The sequence below is a fragment of the Muntiacus reevesi genome, chromosome 9 (genome assembly GCF_963930625.1).
Source record: "Muntiacus reevesi chromosome 9, mMunRee1.1, whole genome shotgun sequence".
NCBI lineage: Eukaryota > Metazoa > Chordata > Mammalia > Artiodactyla > Cervidae > Muntiacus > Muntiacus reevesi.
This window is the reverse complement of record NC_089257.1, coordinates 14,546,486-14,563,684: the sequence shown is the minus strand read 5'-3', so window position 1 is coordinate 14,563,684 and position 17,199 is coordinate 14,546,486. Positions and strand designations below refer to the sequence as shown.

Here is a 17,199-nt window from a genome sequence, read left to right as displayed (position 1 = left end):
CCGTGTGGGACGGCAGTCTGTGTCAGAACTAACTCTGTTATAATGAGCTTCACTTTCTATTGTCTATCTGAAGTTGAAACAGATGTTTTTCGGGGGGAGTCCTTTCTCAAACCCCTATAGTTCTAAATATTTACTTGGTGCTTGCTGATTGCTTATCACTTTATTAAATTCTTTGGAAAGTGAAAGTTGCTCAGCCATGTCTGACTCTTGGCAACCCCATGGACTTTACAGTTCATGGAATTCTCCAGACCAGAATACTGGGGTGGGTAGCCTTTCCCTTCTCCAGGGGATCTTCCCAACTCAGGGATCAAACCCAGGTCTCCTGCATTGCAGGCAGATTCTTTACCAACTGAGCTATTAGGGAAGCCAAAATTCTTTGGAGGACATGTGAATCATGAGACAGTTCTTGCCCTGAAGGCACTGGTTATCATAGTTAAATTTGTGTAAATTTATTTCTGGTCGGTGACATTCCCCCTTGGGCTCAGGGATGGGGTTTATGAAGCTCTAAGGAGGTGTAGGTATAAGAATGTGAGTGTACTATTGGCAGGGGACTGTGGTAAAAAGGGAAGATTCTGAACTTAGAACTGGAGGACACGAGATTTCTGCCTCTGAGGTGAGTGTTAGAGAAGTCACTTCACAACTTGGAAAGTTTGCTTCCCCTTCTTAAAAGGGAGATAATAAACCCTCCTGCTTGGCATGTTATATGGATTTGCAGTCTGTACAAGCACTTTATTAGCTGTTTTACCAACGTACAATTCTAATTTGTAGTCATAACCACGTCTGAGCTGCTTTTTGGCTGTTCCATGCAGTTCAGCCTTCAGGTATGGCTTGATCTAGCGTGCCTTCTCTCTGGCTCTAACCTCGTTTCTTGGTTTTTAGACTCTGACAAGTGAGAGTCACCCTCTGCGTCAGTTCCATTTCACCTCCTGGCCTGACCACGGTGTTCCTGACACCACTGATCTACTCATCAACTTCCGGTACCTTGTTCGTGACTACATGAAGCAGAGTCCTCCTGAGTCGCCAATACTGGTGCATTGCAGGTATGCATATGTGACAGATTTCAAATGTAATTATAAATATGGACACTTTTGAAAAAAGAAAAAAGCCTGAGAGGGAATGCCATAGGTATTTATAAATTTAAGAAAGTTTGGATATGGGACAATGGATTTATTCCTTAAACCTGAGACTTTAGAACAAGGGTTGGCAAACAATAGCCTGTGGGTCAGATCTGGTCAGCTAACTGTATTTAAAAAAAAATCATAACATATTTTATTTCTTATTTATAATATTTTCCTTTGAGATATTTCAGCCTTACAAAAATGCAGAAAATAATAATTTAACGAAGCTCAGCATGACGCCATATATGTTTCTTTTTGTTAATAATACATTACAGGTATAATTAAAGTCTCTACTTACTAGCCTCCTATCCCATTCCCCTTCTTACACAGGTGAACATTTGGTCCTAAAGTTGATCTGTATCACTCCCTTGCATGCTTTTATATTTTATTGCATATGTAGGTAACTCTATTGTTTTATATGGCTTTAAACTTTTACTAGATTTTATAATGTATAAATCATTCTGCAGCCTGTTTTCTTTAGCATTTCGGTTTGCTGTTTAGCTGTTGAGATACACAATTCCAGTTCATTTTGTTTATTTAAAAATACATTTTCCACATACAAAAACTGTCTGTAAATGAATGGATACAACCTGATAAGTTTGGAGATGAGTGTACCTCCATGAAGCCATCACCACAATCTATTTGGCTGCCTGTTTCCGTCCATAAAGTTTTATTGGAACACAGCCGTGTCCCTTTGGTTACATCGTGTCTATGGTTACTTTCACACTGCAGTGGCAGGATGAGTCTGCAAAGCTGATGATATTTTACTTTCTGGTCCTGAAGAGAAGAAGTTTGCCACCCCCTCCTGCAGAACAACCATAAATTAGCTTTGGAGCTAAAGGAATTGATTTTGGGACAGAAGAAGGGAGGGACTTTGTTACCCTTTGAGAGTAACAGATTGAAATGGATGAAACTTGCCGTCCTAGATACAGTGGCAACTTCAGTGGGACTGAGATGAAAGACCTCTAACAAGGTGTTTTATTTGTGGCATCTGATTTGAAAGTAGCTTTAGGACTTGGGTCCCAGTACCAAGCTAATACAGTCTGACCTGCGGAGGTTTTAACTAAGCCAGTGGTGAATGGTCCTGGCCTTGACCCTCAAAGCCTGATAGCTGGGGAGAGCAAGATATACGTACAAATGGGGAAGTGGGAGTTTTCCCGTAGAGGTGACCCATGCTAGGTGGTGGTAGTGGTTAAGAACCTGCCTTCCAATGCAGGAGATACAGGAGACTCAGGTTCGGTCCCTGGGTCAGGAAGATCCCCTGGAGGAGGGCTGGCAACCCACTCCAGTACTCTTGCCTGGAGAATCCCATGCATAGAGGAGCCTGGTGAGCTTCAGTCCATGGGATCGCAAAGAGTCAGACACAACTGCTGACGTGCTGACATGCTCATTTCCCCTCTTTTTCAGTGCTGGGGTGGGGAGGACGGGCACTTTCGTTGCCATCGATCGTCTTATCTATCAGATAGAGAACGAGAACACTGTGGACGTGTATGGCATCGTGTACGACCTCCGCATGCACAGGCCTTTAATGGTGCAGACAGAGGTGAGGCCAGTGTCTCTGTTGGACAATTCTCCCTTCCTGTCCGTGTTTTTCTTTTTTTTTTCTTTTAAATTTTATTTATTTATTTAAATTGGAGTATAATTGCTTTACAGTGTAAGCTGGTGGGCGATAATGTGAATCAGCTATATGTGTTCCCTGAAATGTTCCAGATAAACAGTATGTTCAAGGTGTGTTCTCAACCAGGGAATTGGGAAATAGCCCTCCTCAAAGCTGTCAGGGTGATGACATCCTGACCAGGATAGAGCAGAAATTAATCTGGTGTCAGGCTGTCATCCTGAACCAGTTTAGAACTCTGTGAAGAGGTGCTGTGCTTCTGGGTCCAGCAGAGAATGTTCTAGAGGCCTGGTAACATTGTGTGCTTTGGGGTGAGCAGGTGGCTGGGGTGGGTAGAGTGGAGTCGCCTCCTGTGTTGGTTGGTAGAGATCTTCTTTTTTCTGCTCTAATTATATGGAGTCGTAGTTCTTCATCTTTTAGATTTTGGGTAACACAGAAATCTTATGCCTGCTTACAGATGTTCTCGTCCCTTTTAAAAATATTTTGAAAATTGCATAAATTTGTTCATATCAAAAAAACTTAGTATAGGATTACATAGAGGACATTTTTCTCTTTTGCCTTTTCTTTTCCAATTCCATGCCCTAGAGGGTAGGTAGTGTTTACAGTTTGCATAGCTCCAATACTTTGGCCAGCTGATGCGAAGAACTGACTCACTGGAAAAGACCCTGATGCTGGGAAAGATTGAGGACAGGAGGAGAAGGGGGCCACAGAGGGTGAGATGGTTGGATGGCATCACTGACTCAATGGACATGAGTTTGAGCAAGCTCTGAGAGATAGTGAAGGACAGGGAAGCCTGGCGTGTGCAGTCTATGGGGCTGCAAAGTGTCAGACATGACTTAACAACTGAACAACAGCAACAATATATCTTTATAGACTTCTTGATGTCCATTTGTTAAAAAAAAACAGGTATGTGTGTACACACATGGAACATATTTTATTTTTTTGAGAAGAATTTATAATTAGCTTTTTTTTGGCCTTTTAGTGACTTGGTTATTTCATTTAGCATAATGTCCTCAAGTTCATTCATGTTTTAGCATATTGCAGATTTTCCTTCCTAGAGCATATTTGAAAAATTGGATCCTATTTTATATATAATCCTGCCCTATGATTTCTTTTTTTCCTCTTTAAGTTTGTGGATGTCTTTCAGCAAACACCGCTTCTTCTTTTTAATGGCTACCGTTTGATGTGCTTGTCTGAAGGGTGGGGACCCTGATTATAACCCCAATCTTTACAACCCCCCTGAAGGACAGGAACCCCCAACTCAACCCTGATCATCCACCTTTATTTCACTCCTTTCATTGAGAGTCACAGTTTACTCCTTATTCTTCACATCCTCCCTAGCTAAGAAAGCTGTTGGACATTTTGGTGATTGAATATACATGTGCCTTAGTTTCTCCACATATTTTCTTTTTTTTTGCCCTTCCTCAAGATTCTGGTACCTCTTGAGGAGCCGAGCTGTGTGTGGGGTGCACCCCTCTGGTTGATACTCATTAGTGATGAGATCCTTGGTGTCTCTAGTTTCAGATTTCACCATGATGTAATTACTTCTTGACCACGTGAGCTTGGAGTGTTCGCTTGTGGGGTGGTGAGTGGGGTTGGAGAGTGGAAATCTGTTTGAGAAAACCTTCAGTGCTAATCTTTGGTGCTCCTTTTTTTTTTTTTTTTTTTTCCTCTTTCTTTTTCTAACAGGACCAGTATGTTTTCCTCAATCAGTGTGTTTTGGATATTATCAGATCCCAGAAGGACTCGAAAGTGGATCTTATCTACCAGAACACAACTGCAATGACAATCTATGAGAACCTTGCACCCATGACCACGTTTGGAAAGACAAATGGCTACATTGCCTAATTCCAAAGGAAAACCTTTCTGGAGTTAACCAGACCGTCACACCCACAGCAAAGGAAAATGCCCCGATGTTGACATGTTTTTATATGTCTAATATCCTAATTCTTCGTTCTGTTTTGTTAGAACTAATTTGAGAGTGTGAAGCTGCACGTGTAAAACATGACAAATGAGAGGCTGGGGCTATCAGGGGCTGTGGATGGGTGGTGAGCAAATCAACTACATTCCTGATTACCAATGGGATGAGTTCACTTTTTTTTTTTTTTCCTCTTGAGAATTACAGAATACCAGGAAAAGTGAGCTATGATTTTTTTTTTTCTTTTACAAGACATTCTTTTTTAAAAAGACTATTTTATATGATTCACACGCTAAAGCCAGGATTGTGTTGGGTTGAATATATTTTAAGTATCAGAGGTCTATTTTTACCTACTGTATCTTGGAATCTAGCTGATGGAAAATACATAATTGTGGATGATTATCACGTAGGGAGGGGTATGTGGTACCTCTTCTGCCTGTTTTCTATTTGAACATGTGCCTTTTCTGAATTATGCTTCCACAGGCAAAACTAAGTAGATATCTCTATTTTTGTACTGAATCTCATAATTGGACTATGTGGAATATTTAAACAGTAGTTTAGTACCGGAGGTTCAGCCTTCTCAGTAACATTCCTGTTCTCATTTGATTAGAGAAGATCTCGCCTCCCCGCCCCCCCCCTTTCCCCATCTCCTGTTTTGTGCTCTATTCTTTCGTTCCTTTTCCCCTCCTATTTTTCCCCAAAGACATTTCTGCTGGCCACGTTTTCTGCCCACGGGTTGAGCAAGAGTGGAAACTAAATTATCACCTTGAAAATTTTAGGGGTGGGAGTCGGGGGAAGCAGAGGAACCCTTCAGTGACACAAGAATCTCTTATTGTCCCTGTTTTACCTTTTTTTCTCATTTCTGTATTTGGTAAGAAGGATTATTTAAAGGTGCAATATGTGACTTAGTGATTCATGATGCTCTAGGTTTTTAGTAACGTTTTACTCAGGTTGGCATTTTATGTGTCTGTGTGTCCGTGTGTGTGTGTGTGTGTGCGTGTTTCTAAAAGTGTTGCAATCTGTGAACACTTCCGTGTGGAAACGGTGTCAGATGAATCCCTTCTTAAAGTCTACTGGCTTTAGTCTGTATCTGCAGTGACACATATCCGTATCTACTGTATATATATATACTAAACTCTTAAAAGTCATTCCTTGGAATTGAGGTGTACAAAGTTTGAATTTGTATCAAAGATGTAATTATTATTTTTAAAACCTCTTTTTCACTATACTGCTGCTGTAATTACTTTGATTTTTTTTAAAACTGTAGATTAATTTTTGTTGTTGTTATTTGGCTTTCAGGTGTGTATCCACTGAGAGTTTCCGAATTTATGTGGATTTATTTTATTGGTACATCATCTGTAAACTTCTCAAGGCATTAACACGAAAGGATTTGTTTCTTTTGTTTTGTTTTGTTTTATTTTATATTGTGGCTCAGGTTCTATTTTGAAGATGTATTAAGTTTCTCCTCCAATAAGCAATGAAGTATTCAAGGTCTTATGAAGGATCGATCAAGTCCCTCGCGTCCTGTGGCTGTTTGCCACGGTGATAAATCCTGCTGTAAGTGTAGGACGATGTGTCCTATTGGAAACGGGAGCGGGGTCGTCTCTGAGTGCCCCGGTCACCCCGGGCCTGTGGGAGCCCGTCTCCTGACCATGCCTGCGCCCCGGCTCGCCGGCACTTTGAGCACTGATGGGACATTGCGGCGTTTTCGGGTCACGGAGGGGGAACCCCAGTGTACGGAGAACGCTTGGTTCAGTGCCGGGGTCGAGGGCCATACGTCTTTTGTCTCCCTTTCCCTTTGAGGTACTGCAAGGAATAGAGGAGAGGTGATGAAGGTGTTGTGTTTTGGGAGAACCTTACTTCCCAAATGGAAATTGCACTTTTGGCTAAGTCCTTTGCTGTCTCTGTGGTGGAAAGCAGTTCATTCCGTGTCAGGCCTTTGGAGGAGCAGGCTGGCCAGGCCGGGCCGGGTCCTCTTTGGTCTTGTATCAGGGAAGCCCTGCCATCCTGGGCTGCTGAGTGAAGCTGGATTTGGGCGAAGGCTTCCAAGTCTCTCACGCGGGTCCGCCCCTCGCGCGCCTATCTGGAGAGTTCCCTAACTTCTTCAGGGGTCCCAGTCCAGGCGGCAGTTCTGGGGTCCCACCCTTTCCCACGCCAGGTTGCCAGGACACCCCGCTGATGGGTGCCGAGGTATCGTCAGGTCCCACGGAGGTGTACACCCTGCCCGCGTCACTGCTGCTGCCCTGGAGAAGTCGGGGGGAAGGACTTGACTCCAGAGATTCCTTTAAAAGATGAAAGCAACAAGGATTAGAAACATATGGGGGTAAAAAAATGCAAAGATCAGAAACCCTCCTCCCTTCCGCCTGGGATGAGCTTGGGAAATGGGCTGCAGCCCGGTCAGCCACGCTCAGACGTCACCCCCGGTCCTGGGAGGAAGGCTTGCGGTGGCCAGGTCTGGCTTCCAAATGGGCAGGTCACACGAAGGTCATTCACGATGCTGCTCTGCATCCTGAAGAGCCCTGGCGACGGGCCAGTGGGCGGGGGTTGGTGAGGGTATTTATAGCACAGTGATTGAAAAGGGAAGATTAACGTGTAAATATATAGAAGACAGGCTGGCTGAGGGCTGGTTACAGAAGAGAGAAAGCGCTTTTGAGCTCCTGCCCCAAACCATCCCAGGAGTGATGAGCTAAAATTAGAGTCCAGTGAAGCCATGGGGATGGCATGATCTCCCCTGCTTAGTATTTGACAATTGCAGAAGTAAACCAACCAGCATGGGTTGAGTTGGTTTGAGGGATTTCAGCCTCTAAAATCTTCTTCCAAGAGCAAGGACGTTTTTGTCTGCAGAGTTAAATCTAGTGATGGTTGGCAGCAGTGTGAAATGAGATGCAGGTCAGTCAGTTCCCTGTGGCCACGTGACAACCACCAGCTAGATTTTGGCATACTTGACCACTGGACATGGGCATCACCAAGTCGGAGGCTCCTGGGGCTTGGGGCCGACTATGCAGCTGATTCACGTTTGCTTTTCATCTGGGGGTGAAAAAGCCTGGTTTCCTTTTGAAATGCTTGATTGCACTTGCTGAGCTAAACAAGCCTTGGTGACTGATGTTGATTTGCCTCCAAAGTCCAAGTTCTGAATTTTCAGACTCTGTGTAGCAGTCGAGTATTCAATATACTGTAGCTTTTTATCCCCTCGGGGGCACCTATGAATAGGATGTGTTGATGTGGACTCTAAAACTGTAATTTTCTTGTAACTATTTTGGAATGATGCATATTTCTAATGTTTGTTATACTTGTACAGAGTATTGCTGTTGGTTGCTTTTTTTCCCCCCTTTGGTTTGTTTTTTAAGGAAAAACATGGCCTGAAAAAATTTTTTTAAAAAGACTTATAAATACCAAATATAAAAAAATGTCAACACATTATGCCTCTGTTTGTCTTTCTGCCTCCTTACTTTACATCCATGTCATATCATTTACTGAGAAGTTTACTGGCCTGGGTTCAGCTGGGGGATCCTTAGCAAAAGCATGTTTCCCTTGGGATTTTTCCACATTGTTTTGGTTTGCTAGGGGCTGCTGTAACAAAGTACAGCACGCTGAGGGGCTTAAGCATTAAAAAAGGATCATCTCACAGTCCTGGAGGCTAGATGTCTGAGATGGAGGTGTCGGCAGGTTGGCTTCCTCTGAGGCCACTCTCTTTGTCTGGTAGACGACCGTCTTCCCCTGTGTGTTCTAATCTCCTCTGTTTACAAGGACACCAGTCACTGTGGATCACAGCCCATGCTAATGACCTCATATGCCCTTAGTTACCTCTGGAAAGACTCTTCTCTCCAATACAGTTGCATTGGGAGGCACTGGAGGTTAGGATTTTAGCATATAAACTTTGGGGGCACTTAAGTCAGCCCAAAGGGCTTCCCTGGTGGCTCAGTGGTAAAGAATCCACCTGCAATGCAGGAGATGCAGGTTTGATGCCTGGGTCGGGAAGATCCCTTGGAGGAGGACCAGTATTATTGCCTGGGAAACCCCATGGAGAGAGGAGTCTGGTGGGCTACAGTCCATGGGGTCACAAAAGAGTTGGACCATGACTCAGCAACTAAACAACAGCAGCAACAAAAGTCAGCCCAAAACACACATGGCGGATGATGAAGTGGGGACCTGGGGGGAGTGAGTGGGCCTCTAACGTGTGGGGGCACGTGTTCTCAGAGGGTGGGATCCAGGGGTCTGCAGGTGGACAGACACCCACTTGGAGGCAGCTAAAATGCCTTAGGCAAGCCTCCAGATCTTTAGAGGCTTTCTGGTTGATGGATTTGGGGACTCTCAAAATTTTCGGGGTGACAGTAGCAGTTTGGGGGGTTTTTCTTTCATCTCACTCCCTTATGCGTTGATGCAAACTCTTAAGTAGACTGAGATGATTTTAAGATATCTCTTGGTCCTCTTTCCTGAAATAAGGCAATCCATTCAACAGTGATGTATTGAGTACCTACTGTCCACCAGGAACTATACCTTGGTGGCTGAGAGTTCAACTGTGAACATAGAAATCTCTGCCCTTGTGGAAAATGAGTCACTCAGTTGTATTCGGACTCTTTGAAACCCCGTGGGTATACAGTCCTTGGAATTCTCCAGGCCACAATACTGGAGTGGGTAGCCATTCCCTTCTCTAAGGGATCTTCCCAACCCAGGGATCAAACCCAAGTCTCCAGCACTGCAAGCAGATTCTTCACCAGTGAAATAAGAGGAGGTAGACAAGCATATGTAAATTAAATCCTTAGTATGTTAGAATCTAACAGATGATGAACATATGATGCAAAATGGTATATCATGCCTGGATGCACCAGCTTATTTTCACTAAGGCAGTGCAGCCACAGTGTGTCAAAGAGAAAGTGTTGCTATGTGCTCATCACTCAACCCCTGCTTCAGGCCCATCAGGAAGACAAAGGTGAACACCGCACGAGTCCTGCCAGGAAGAAGTGGACAGTCCAGAGGGCCAGGAGCATGAGGGATGCAAGTGCAAAATGAACCTGAAAAATACCAGAAGCAATTTAAAGAAGCAGGAGACAGGAATCCCAGGAGCGTGAGAGTGGGGATGGCAGGTGAGCTGAATCTTGAGCAGGATTTTAGGAGGAGGATATAAGGGGGAAGGCAGAGGGTGAATGTGTCCGCTTGGAGGCTGGCGAGCCTTTGGGATGTGAGCTTGCAGGGAGGGTGACGTAAGGTGAGGTGAGGTGGTGGCTGATGACCCTGGCAGGGAAGAACCCTGGGACTGTAAGCCTGGTTGACAAAAACAGTCTCAGCTTTAAGAGTCATGTGTGTGTGTGTGTGTGTGTGTACATATATAAATAAGTAAACCTACTGAGACATATGGGATTCCCTGGTGGCTCAGATGGTAAAGAATCTGCCTGCAGTGTGGGACTCCTGGGTTAGAACCCTGGGTCAAGAAGATCCCCTGGAGAAGGGAATGGCAACCCACTCCAGTATTCTTGCCTGGAGAATTCCATGGATGGAAGAGTCTGGCAGGCTTCAGCCCAGGTTGCAAAGGATTAGACACGACTGAACGACTAACACACACACTCACACACTCTGTCTTCGCTATTTTCTTTGCTTGGAAACCACATGGTGATCACACACACACACACACACACACACACACACACACACACACACACACTCTGTCTTCGCTATTTTCTTTGCTTGGAAACCACATGGTGATCACACACACACACACACTCACACACTCTGTCTTCGCTATTTTCTTTGCTTGGAAACTGCATGGTGATCACAAAGGTGAGCGACCACAGTAGGATGGAAGGAAGGGGCACACCAGACTCTCGGCAGGTTAGTGGGAGTAAACGGTGTACTTTCCCGCACAGAACAGACCACACTGTAGCACGTTCAGCCGGAGCCACATTTCCCTGACCTCCAGGTCCCACGAGGTCCTCAGTGCTCTTCGCTGTTGGCAGAGCAAGCAGGGATCCTAGCAGATCTTTCGTTTGCTTTGCTGATCGCACCCTCTCAATCTTTCTCTCTCCCCACTTCCCTTTCTCTATTTCTCATCCTCCTCGCCTGTGCCAGCCATCTGGAGACAACAGCTAAATGCTGGCCTGCTTGCCAAGTCAAAATAACTACTGAGAATTCCAGCACATTCTTGAGTTGTTTATTTGAAATACTGGGTGAAATCAGGTCAGTTTTCCAGGCATGGATTCCTGTAGTATGTCCAGGTCTGCCTGAAGACTGTTGCTGTAATTATTTTTTCTGATTAGGCAGAAAGCACAGATCTGGAGCATATGACAATGTAATTGTTCCAGACGTGATTACTTGCCTCAGTGAGGATAGAAAATCTTTTGCTTTTAAAAAGATGCTTCCAGATGTATGGTGCTGAGAAGGACGTTTCGGGTCCAAAGTTCAGAGGCCTGATCACAGAGTTCCCTGTGCTACAGGGAACTTGTAGGTTGGTTATCCATTAACCTTGTTGGTTATCCATTTTCAGGATAGCAGTGTGTACTCGTCAGTGGAGCTTCCCAGTTGACTCAGCGGTAAGGATCTGCCTGCCAATTTATGAGACACAAGAGAAGTGGGTTTGATCCCTGGGTCGGGATGATGCCCTGGAGGAGGAAATGGCAACCCACTCCAGTATTCTTGTCTGGAAAATCCCATGGACAGAGGAGCCTGGTGGGCTACATATATATAGTCAATGGGGTTGCAAAGAGTCAGACATGACTGAGCACACACTCACACCCACCCACTCACACACACACACACACACACACACACACACACACACACGTCAATACCAAACTCTCTAAGTATCCCTCCTCCGATGCTTACTCTCTGGGAGCCATCAATTTGTTCTCTTAAAAAAAAGATGAGAAGCAGTAGGTGGCAGAGAGCTGAAGTTCGCCTGGGAAGAGTTTGGAGAACAACTTCTGTGGCTTGTTGAGTCCACAGCCTCGAGGGCCTGAGTGGACGTGGGCCCGGGTGGGCGTCATCTTGTTAAATCGAAGCAGTCTAGAGATTAAGTGTCTTCGGAGGGCATCGTCCCGCGTGTATTTTGAATCCATCCGCATGTCTTGAATGGTCCCGTGACCATTACCCCTTCAACTGGGAAACTTCCAGGGCCTACCTTCTTGTCCCAGCTGAGAGGGCGCCTTGAGGGTTAGCTCAGAAGGAAAGAAGACGGAAGAGCGTGGTGACGTGTGACGCTGTGACGTGTGACGTGTGACGCTATGACGTGTGACGCTGTGATGTTGACGTGTGATGCTGTGACGCTGTGACGTGCCGAGACACTCAGGATATTGCCCGGGACATCTCAAACACCTGGGAGGTTCAGCTGTTTTTTTTTTTTTTTTTTAAATAAACTTAAATTTGTTTTGATCAAGTACTGTGGGCTGGCAGTGGGCCCGTAGTATGTATGTTTGTGAGGAAAAAAAGAAGGCGTGCTCACTGCCCTTGTGGAATTTAAGGGCCTACAGGAGAGGCAGGAAGTGAAGAAGGAATTGAACATGAGTCTGTCGATCCCTTCCGGCTGGAGTGAGAGAGCAGCCCCGAGGGAGTGGGCAGGGTGGGGGGCAGCCTGGGACAAACCCGTGGCAGGAGTGGGTTTGCCATTTGAAGGGCAGTGAGAAGGCTGTGGTCTTTGGGGCCTTGCTGGTGACGGAGCTGAGGGCACAGTACGAAGCCAGAGAGGTGGTCGGGGCCCATCGAGTGGAGCTTCGTGAGGAAAGGGGAAGTTAGTCTACGAGCCCTGGGAGGCCATCCATCAGTGTTTCCAGGGCAGAGTCCTGACGCCCTGGTCCCTGCATGGAGCTCAGGCTGTCGGGAGCCTGGAAGCAGGGAATCCCGTTAGAGCCTCGGGTTTAGCACTGGTTTTGGAAACAGATGAATCTATAGGCCATGAGGCCTTCCCTGGTGACTCAGATGGTAAAGAATCCGCCTGCAGTGCAGGAGACTCGGGTTCGATCCTTGGGTCCAGAAGATCCCCTGGAGAAGGGAATGGCTACCCACTCCAGTATTCTTGCCTGGAGAATCCCATGGACAGAGGAGCCTGGCGGGCTACAGTCCATAGGGTTGCAATAGAGTCGGTTATGACCGAATGATTTTCGCTTTGACTTCACAGCCCTTGAGGAGGAACTAAATGTTCTTGACTCTAAAGGCTAAACTGCTATTATTTTGTCCCATTTGGCTGCTTCTCTTCTGCGTTTTCTCACTTCTCTGATTGAACGTATCCTGTTTCTGGCTGTGTTGGGTCTTATTGCTGCGTGTAGGTGTTCTCTAGTTGCCGCGATTGGGGTCTGCTCTCCTGTGGTGGAACCTGGGCCCTCGGGTGTAGGGGCTTCAGTGGTTGGAGCCCCCAGGCTCTATAGTCGTGATGTATGGGTTGAGTTGCCCATGGCATGTGGGATCTTCCCAGACCAGGGACGGAACTGTATCACCCGGACCACCATGGAAGTCCCTAAGTTTATTCTTCCGCTAAAATTTTTCTGCAGACGAGAGGCAGGCAGAGGACACGGTGGGGAGGGTGGGGGGTGGGGGGAGGTCTGTCCTGGGAAGGGCCCAGAGGTTTCTGCTCTGTTAAAATGGGAAATAAAAATAAAGTGATCATCAGGGTTCTTATAATGTGTAAAGCTGAAGTGAGAAAAGCAATTTATAGAACTGTAAGAAGATAATTCCAGGAAGCAGTTAGGTAAGTACATAAGAAGATAAGAAAGAACACTGCAGTGATGTAAGGGTGGGGTTATAATTTTTTAAAAAGCATTTCTTTTTGGCTGTGCTGGTCTTCGTTGCTCTGAGGACTCTTTTCTAGGTGCGGTGACCGGGGGGCCTGCTCTCTAGCTGCAGGGAGCGGGCTTCTCATCGCAGCGGCCTCTCCTGGCGCAGAGCCCAGGCTCTAGGTCCAGGGGGCTCAGTGTTGAGGCTCCCGGGCTCTGGAGCACAGGCTTCGCAGTTTTGACACACAGGCTTAGTTGCTCTGTGGCCTGTGGGACCTTTCCAGACCAGGGATCGAACCCGTGTCTTCTGCATTGGCAGGCGGATTCTGTACCACTGAACCGCCAGAGAAGCCCCCAATGGTGGGGGGTTATGAGTGGCTTTTATTTTTACTTTCCTAAATTTTATATTCCCCACTGACTATGGAGTTCTTGTTGAGACTAATTTAACACTTTAGCATGTTTCTTCTTGACTCAGAAAAGTAAGCTAAAACATATTTCAAGATATAGTTGTCCAAATTTACCAAGTTCTTCAAAATGAGTGTGAACCCAAGGCTTTTTTGAGTACCTCCAGTTGCATGGAGTTTGTTAAAAAGTGAAAGTTAAATTTCTGGTATTAGATTCTGAGCTAAGCTGGAGGCAACAGGGGCCCACCTTCTTGCTCTGGGTTGAGTGTGTGTCTGCCAGGGTGGAGAGCGTGGTTGGCACCTGGGGGGCAGGGGGAGGAGGCAGGGAGAAAAGAGGGTTAGCCCTGCTCCTCAAAGTTCTTCCAGCTCTCCCACCCCGTCTGGGCTTCCACGGCTCCCTTCCTGGATGGTCCCTGGGCCCTCAGAAGAAAAACAGGAGGGCCTAGGCGTCACCCTATAAATGGTGTGTGTGCTCAGTCATCGTGTTCAACTCTTTGCTGCTCTGTCCACGAAATTGCTATTTCCTACACCAGGGGATCTTCCCGACCTACGGATGAAACTCATGCCTCCCTCGTCTTCTCCATTAAGCAAGGTGAATTCTTTACCACGGAGCCACCTGGAAAGCTCCCTTATAAACTGTTCAGTTCAGTCGCTTTGCCGTGTCCGACTCTTTGTGACCCCATGGACTGCAGCACGCCAGGCCTCCCTGTCCATCACCAACTCCCGGAGGTTGCTCAAACTCATGTCCATTGAGTCAGTGATGCCATCCGACCATCGTATCCTCTGTTGTGCCCTTTTCCTCCTGCATTCAGTTTTTCCCAGCATCTGCTGCTGCTGCTAAGTTGCTTCAGTCATGTCCAACTCTGTGTGACCCCATAGATGGCAGCCCACCAGGCTCCTCCGTCCTTGGGATTCTCCAGGCAAGAAAACTGGAGTGAGTTGCCATTTCCTTCTCCAATGCATGCATGCATGCTAAGTCGCTTCAGTCGTGTCCGACTCTGTGCGACCCTATGGACAGCAGCCCACCAGGTTCCTCTGTCCCCGGGATTCTCCAGGCAAGAATACTGGAGTTGGGTTGCCATTTCCTTCTCCGCTCAGCATCTGTAGATACAGCTTAATTCACTTTCTTGCAGGCAGGTGAGGCCTGGCAGCGATTTTGCATGTCGCCATTAGATGGCGCCAGAGGACTGTGCTGAGAAAGCAATTCAGGTTGTCAGATGGCAATGGAGGAAAGCAGGTTTGCGAAAAAGAGACTCAGAGAGCTGGCTTTGAGCACGGGTCATACCGTCCCCGAGGGTGTACAAGCAGCTACCACCTTGGTGGGAGGTAGGGCTGGAGGTGGAAGAGCTGGAGCCAGAGCCAGGAATTCTTTGGTGCTCAGCAGCTGTCAGCACTCTACTGGGAGCGTGGACAGGGCCCGAGGTGCAGGAGCAGAAACCCTGAGGATCGGGTCTGAGCTGGTTCATGGGTCCCTTCCAGGCGAGCGCGGATTCCTCGGCCGCAGCACTTCTTCCTAGTGGAGAACAGCACCGGGATCAAGAGCGGCTGCAGTGGCCTCCCGTGTGGGTGGGGTGCGTACAGGGGGTACCGAGAACCAGTCAGAGCCCCAGGCGGTTTTCAGTCTCTTTGTCTGCGCTGTTCCCAGGAATAAGCAAGCATACGTGTACCATCTTCACAAGTGAAGTCATGCCCCTCACAAGTGAAGTATTAGCTTCTTTCAGTCCTCCTGTAAGTCTCTGATTTTAAAACCAGCTAAGGGGACTCTTTACAGCATCGGACCTGGCTACTATCACCAGTCCCATCCACAACTGGGTATTGTTTTTGCTTTGGCTCCATCCCTGAATTCTTTCTGGAGTTATTTATCCACTTATCCAGTAGCATATTGGGTACCTACTGACCTGGGGAGTTCCTCTTTCAGTGTCTTGTCATTTTGCCTTCTCATACTGTTCATGGGTTCTCAAGGCAAGAGTACTGAAGTGGTTTGGACATGAGTTTGAGTGAACTCCGGGAGTTGGTGATGGACAGGGAGGCCTGGCGTGTTGCGATTCACGGGGCCGTAAAGAGTCGGACACGACTGAGCAACTGAACTGAACTGAAGGGGACTCTCATAACAGGGAAGAGCAAAACCCAGTTCCACGTTGGATCTGTTTCTTTGACTTTAGCCTTTGTTTTTCATTGCTTTTGTTATTATAGTCAGTAACATGATGTTGTCTATAGCTGTTTAGTTCAGTTCAGTCACTCAGTTGTGTCCGACTCTTTGTGACCCCATGGATTGCAGCACGCCAGGCCTCCCTGTCCATTGCCAACTCCTGGAGCCTCCTCAAACTCATGACCATCGAGTTGGTGATGCTATCCAACCATCTCATCCTCTGTTGTCCCCTTCTCTTCCTGCCTTCAATCTTTCCAGCATCAGGGTCTTTGCAGTGAGTCAGTTTTTCGCATCAGGTGGCCAAAGTATTGGAGTTTGAGCTTCACCATCAGTCCTTCCAATGAATATTCAGGACTGATTTCCTTTAGGATGGACTGATCTATAGCTGTAAGCGTATATAATGGTCTGCCTCTGGGACCTGCACCTCTGCCAGAGTGTCAAACTGAAGTGCCTTTGTTCAACTCTCAGGGAGACCTTCTGACCCTGCCCACCGGCGGATGGCGGCATGAAAGAGGAAATTGATATATTCCGCCCCTCCCCCACTCCATATTGGCCAAGTCAAGAGATGTTTTGCAAGATTTATTCCCTCTTTGGGCTTCCCAGGTGGCGCTATTGGTAAAGAACCTGCCTGCCAGTGGAGGAGATATAAACAGTTGCACGTTCAATCCCTGGGCTAGGAAGATCCCCTGGAGAAGGAAATGGCAAACCACTCCAGTGTTTTTGCCTGGAGAATCCCTTGGATAGAGGAGCCTGGTGTGCTACAGTCCATGGGATGGCAAAGAGTTTCTTTAGTGACTAAACAACAGCAATGGCCTTTTCACTTCCGGCCCTCCTCCTCCCCTCTCTGTTCTATAAAAGAAACTGGCACCCAGACCCCATAAGATGTACTCTACAGCACTAGCCTGCCATCAGATACCAGGCGTCAACACCTCCTCTCTTGATCACTGACCTGTCCTGCAGCAAGCAGACTGAGCTTTGATTTGGAAACCGTCTTCCCAGTGTCAGACCCTGGGGCTGGGGCACCCAGTAGAAATAGTAACAGACTTTATTTTCTTGGGCTCCAAAGTCACCGTGGACAGTGGCTGCAAGCCATGAAATTAAAAGATGCTTGCTCCTTGGAAGAAAAGCTGTGACAAATCTAGACTGTATTAAAAAGCAGAGATATTACTTTGCCGACAAAGGTCCATATAGTCAAGCGCTCTTTCTAGGAGTCATGTACAGATGTGAGAGTCAGACCATAAAGAAGGCTGAGTGCTGAAGAATTGATGCTTTTGAATTGTGGGGCTGGAGGAGATTTTG

General features: G+C 46.8%; 3 protein-coding genes across 3 annotated transcripts in view; all 3 read left to right on the top strand.

The window, feature by feature from the left end:
• Nucleotides 1-8,061, top strand: part of PTPRJ (protein tyrosine phosphatase receptor type J) — a 167,689-nt gene extending 159,628 nt beyond the window's left edge. Inside the window, exons 23-25 of the mRNA XM_065944266.1 lie at nucleotides 880-1,040; nucleotides 2,526-2,661; nucleotides 4,423-8,061. Coding sequence (XP_065800338.1) covers nucleotides 880-1,040; nucleotides 2,526-2,661; nucleotides 4,423-4,581 — 456 coding nt within the window. The 3' untranslated portion in view covers nucleotides 4,582-8,061. The remainder of the gene's footprint in view (nucleotides 1-879; nucleotides 1,041-2,525; nucleotides 2,662-4,422) is intronic.
• A 1,563-nt stretch (nucleotides 8,062-9,624) lies between these two features.
• Nucleotides 9,625-17,199, top strand: part of LOC136174352 (olfactory receptor 4B1-like) — a 60,603-nt gene continuing 53,028 nt past the window's right edge. The window contains exon 1 of the mRNA XM_065944457.1: nucleotides 9,625-9,735. The gene's annotated coding sequence lies outside the window, so the exon portion shown is untranslated. The remainder of the gene's footprint in view (nucleotides 9,736-17,199) is intronic.
• The window catches only part of LOC136174351 (olfactory receptor 4X2-like), a 74,144-nt gene continuing 66,586 nt past the window's right edge, over nucleotides 9,642-17,199 (top strand). Inside the window, exon 1 of the mRNA XM_065944456.1 lies at nucleotides 9,642-9,735. Coding sequence (XP_065800528.1) covers nucleotides 9,645-9,735 — 91 coding nt within the window. The 5' untranslated portion in view covers nucleotides 9,642-9,644. The remainder of the gene's footprint in view (nucleotides 9,736-17,199) is intronic.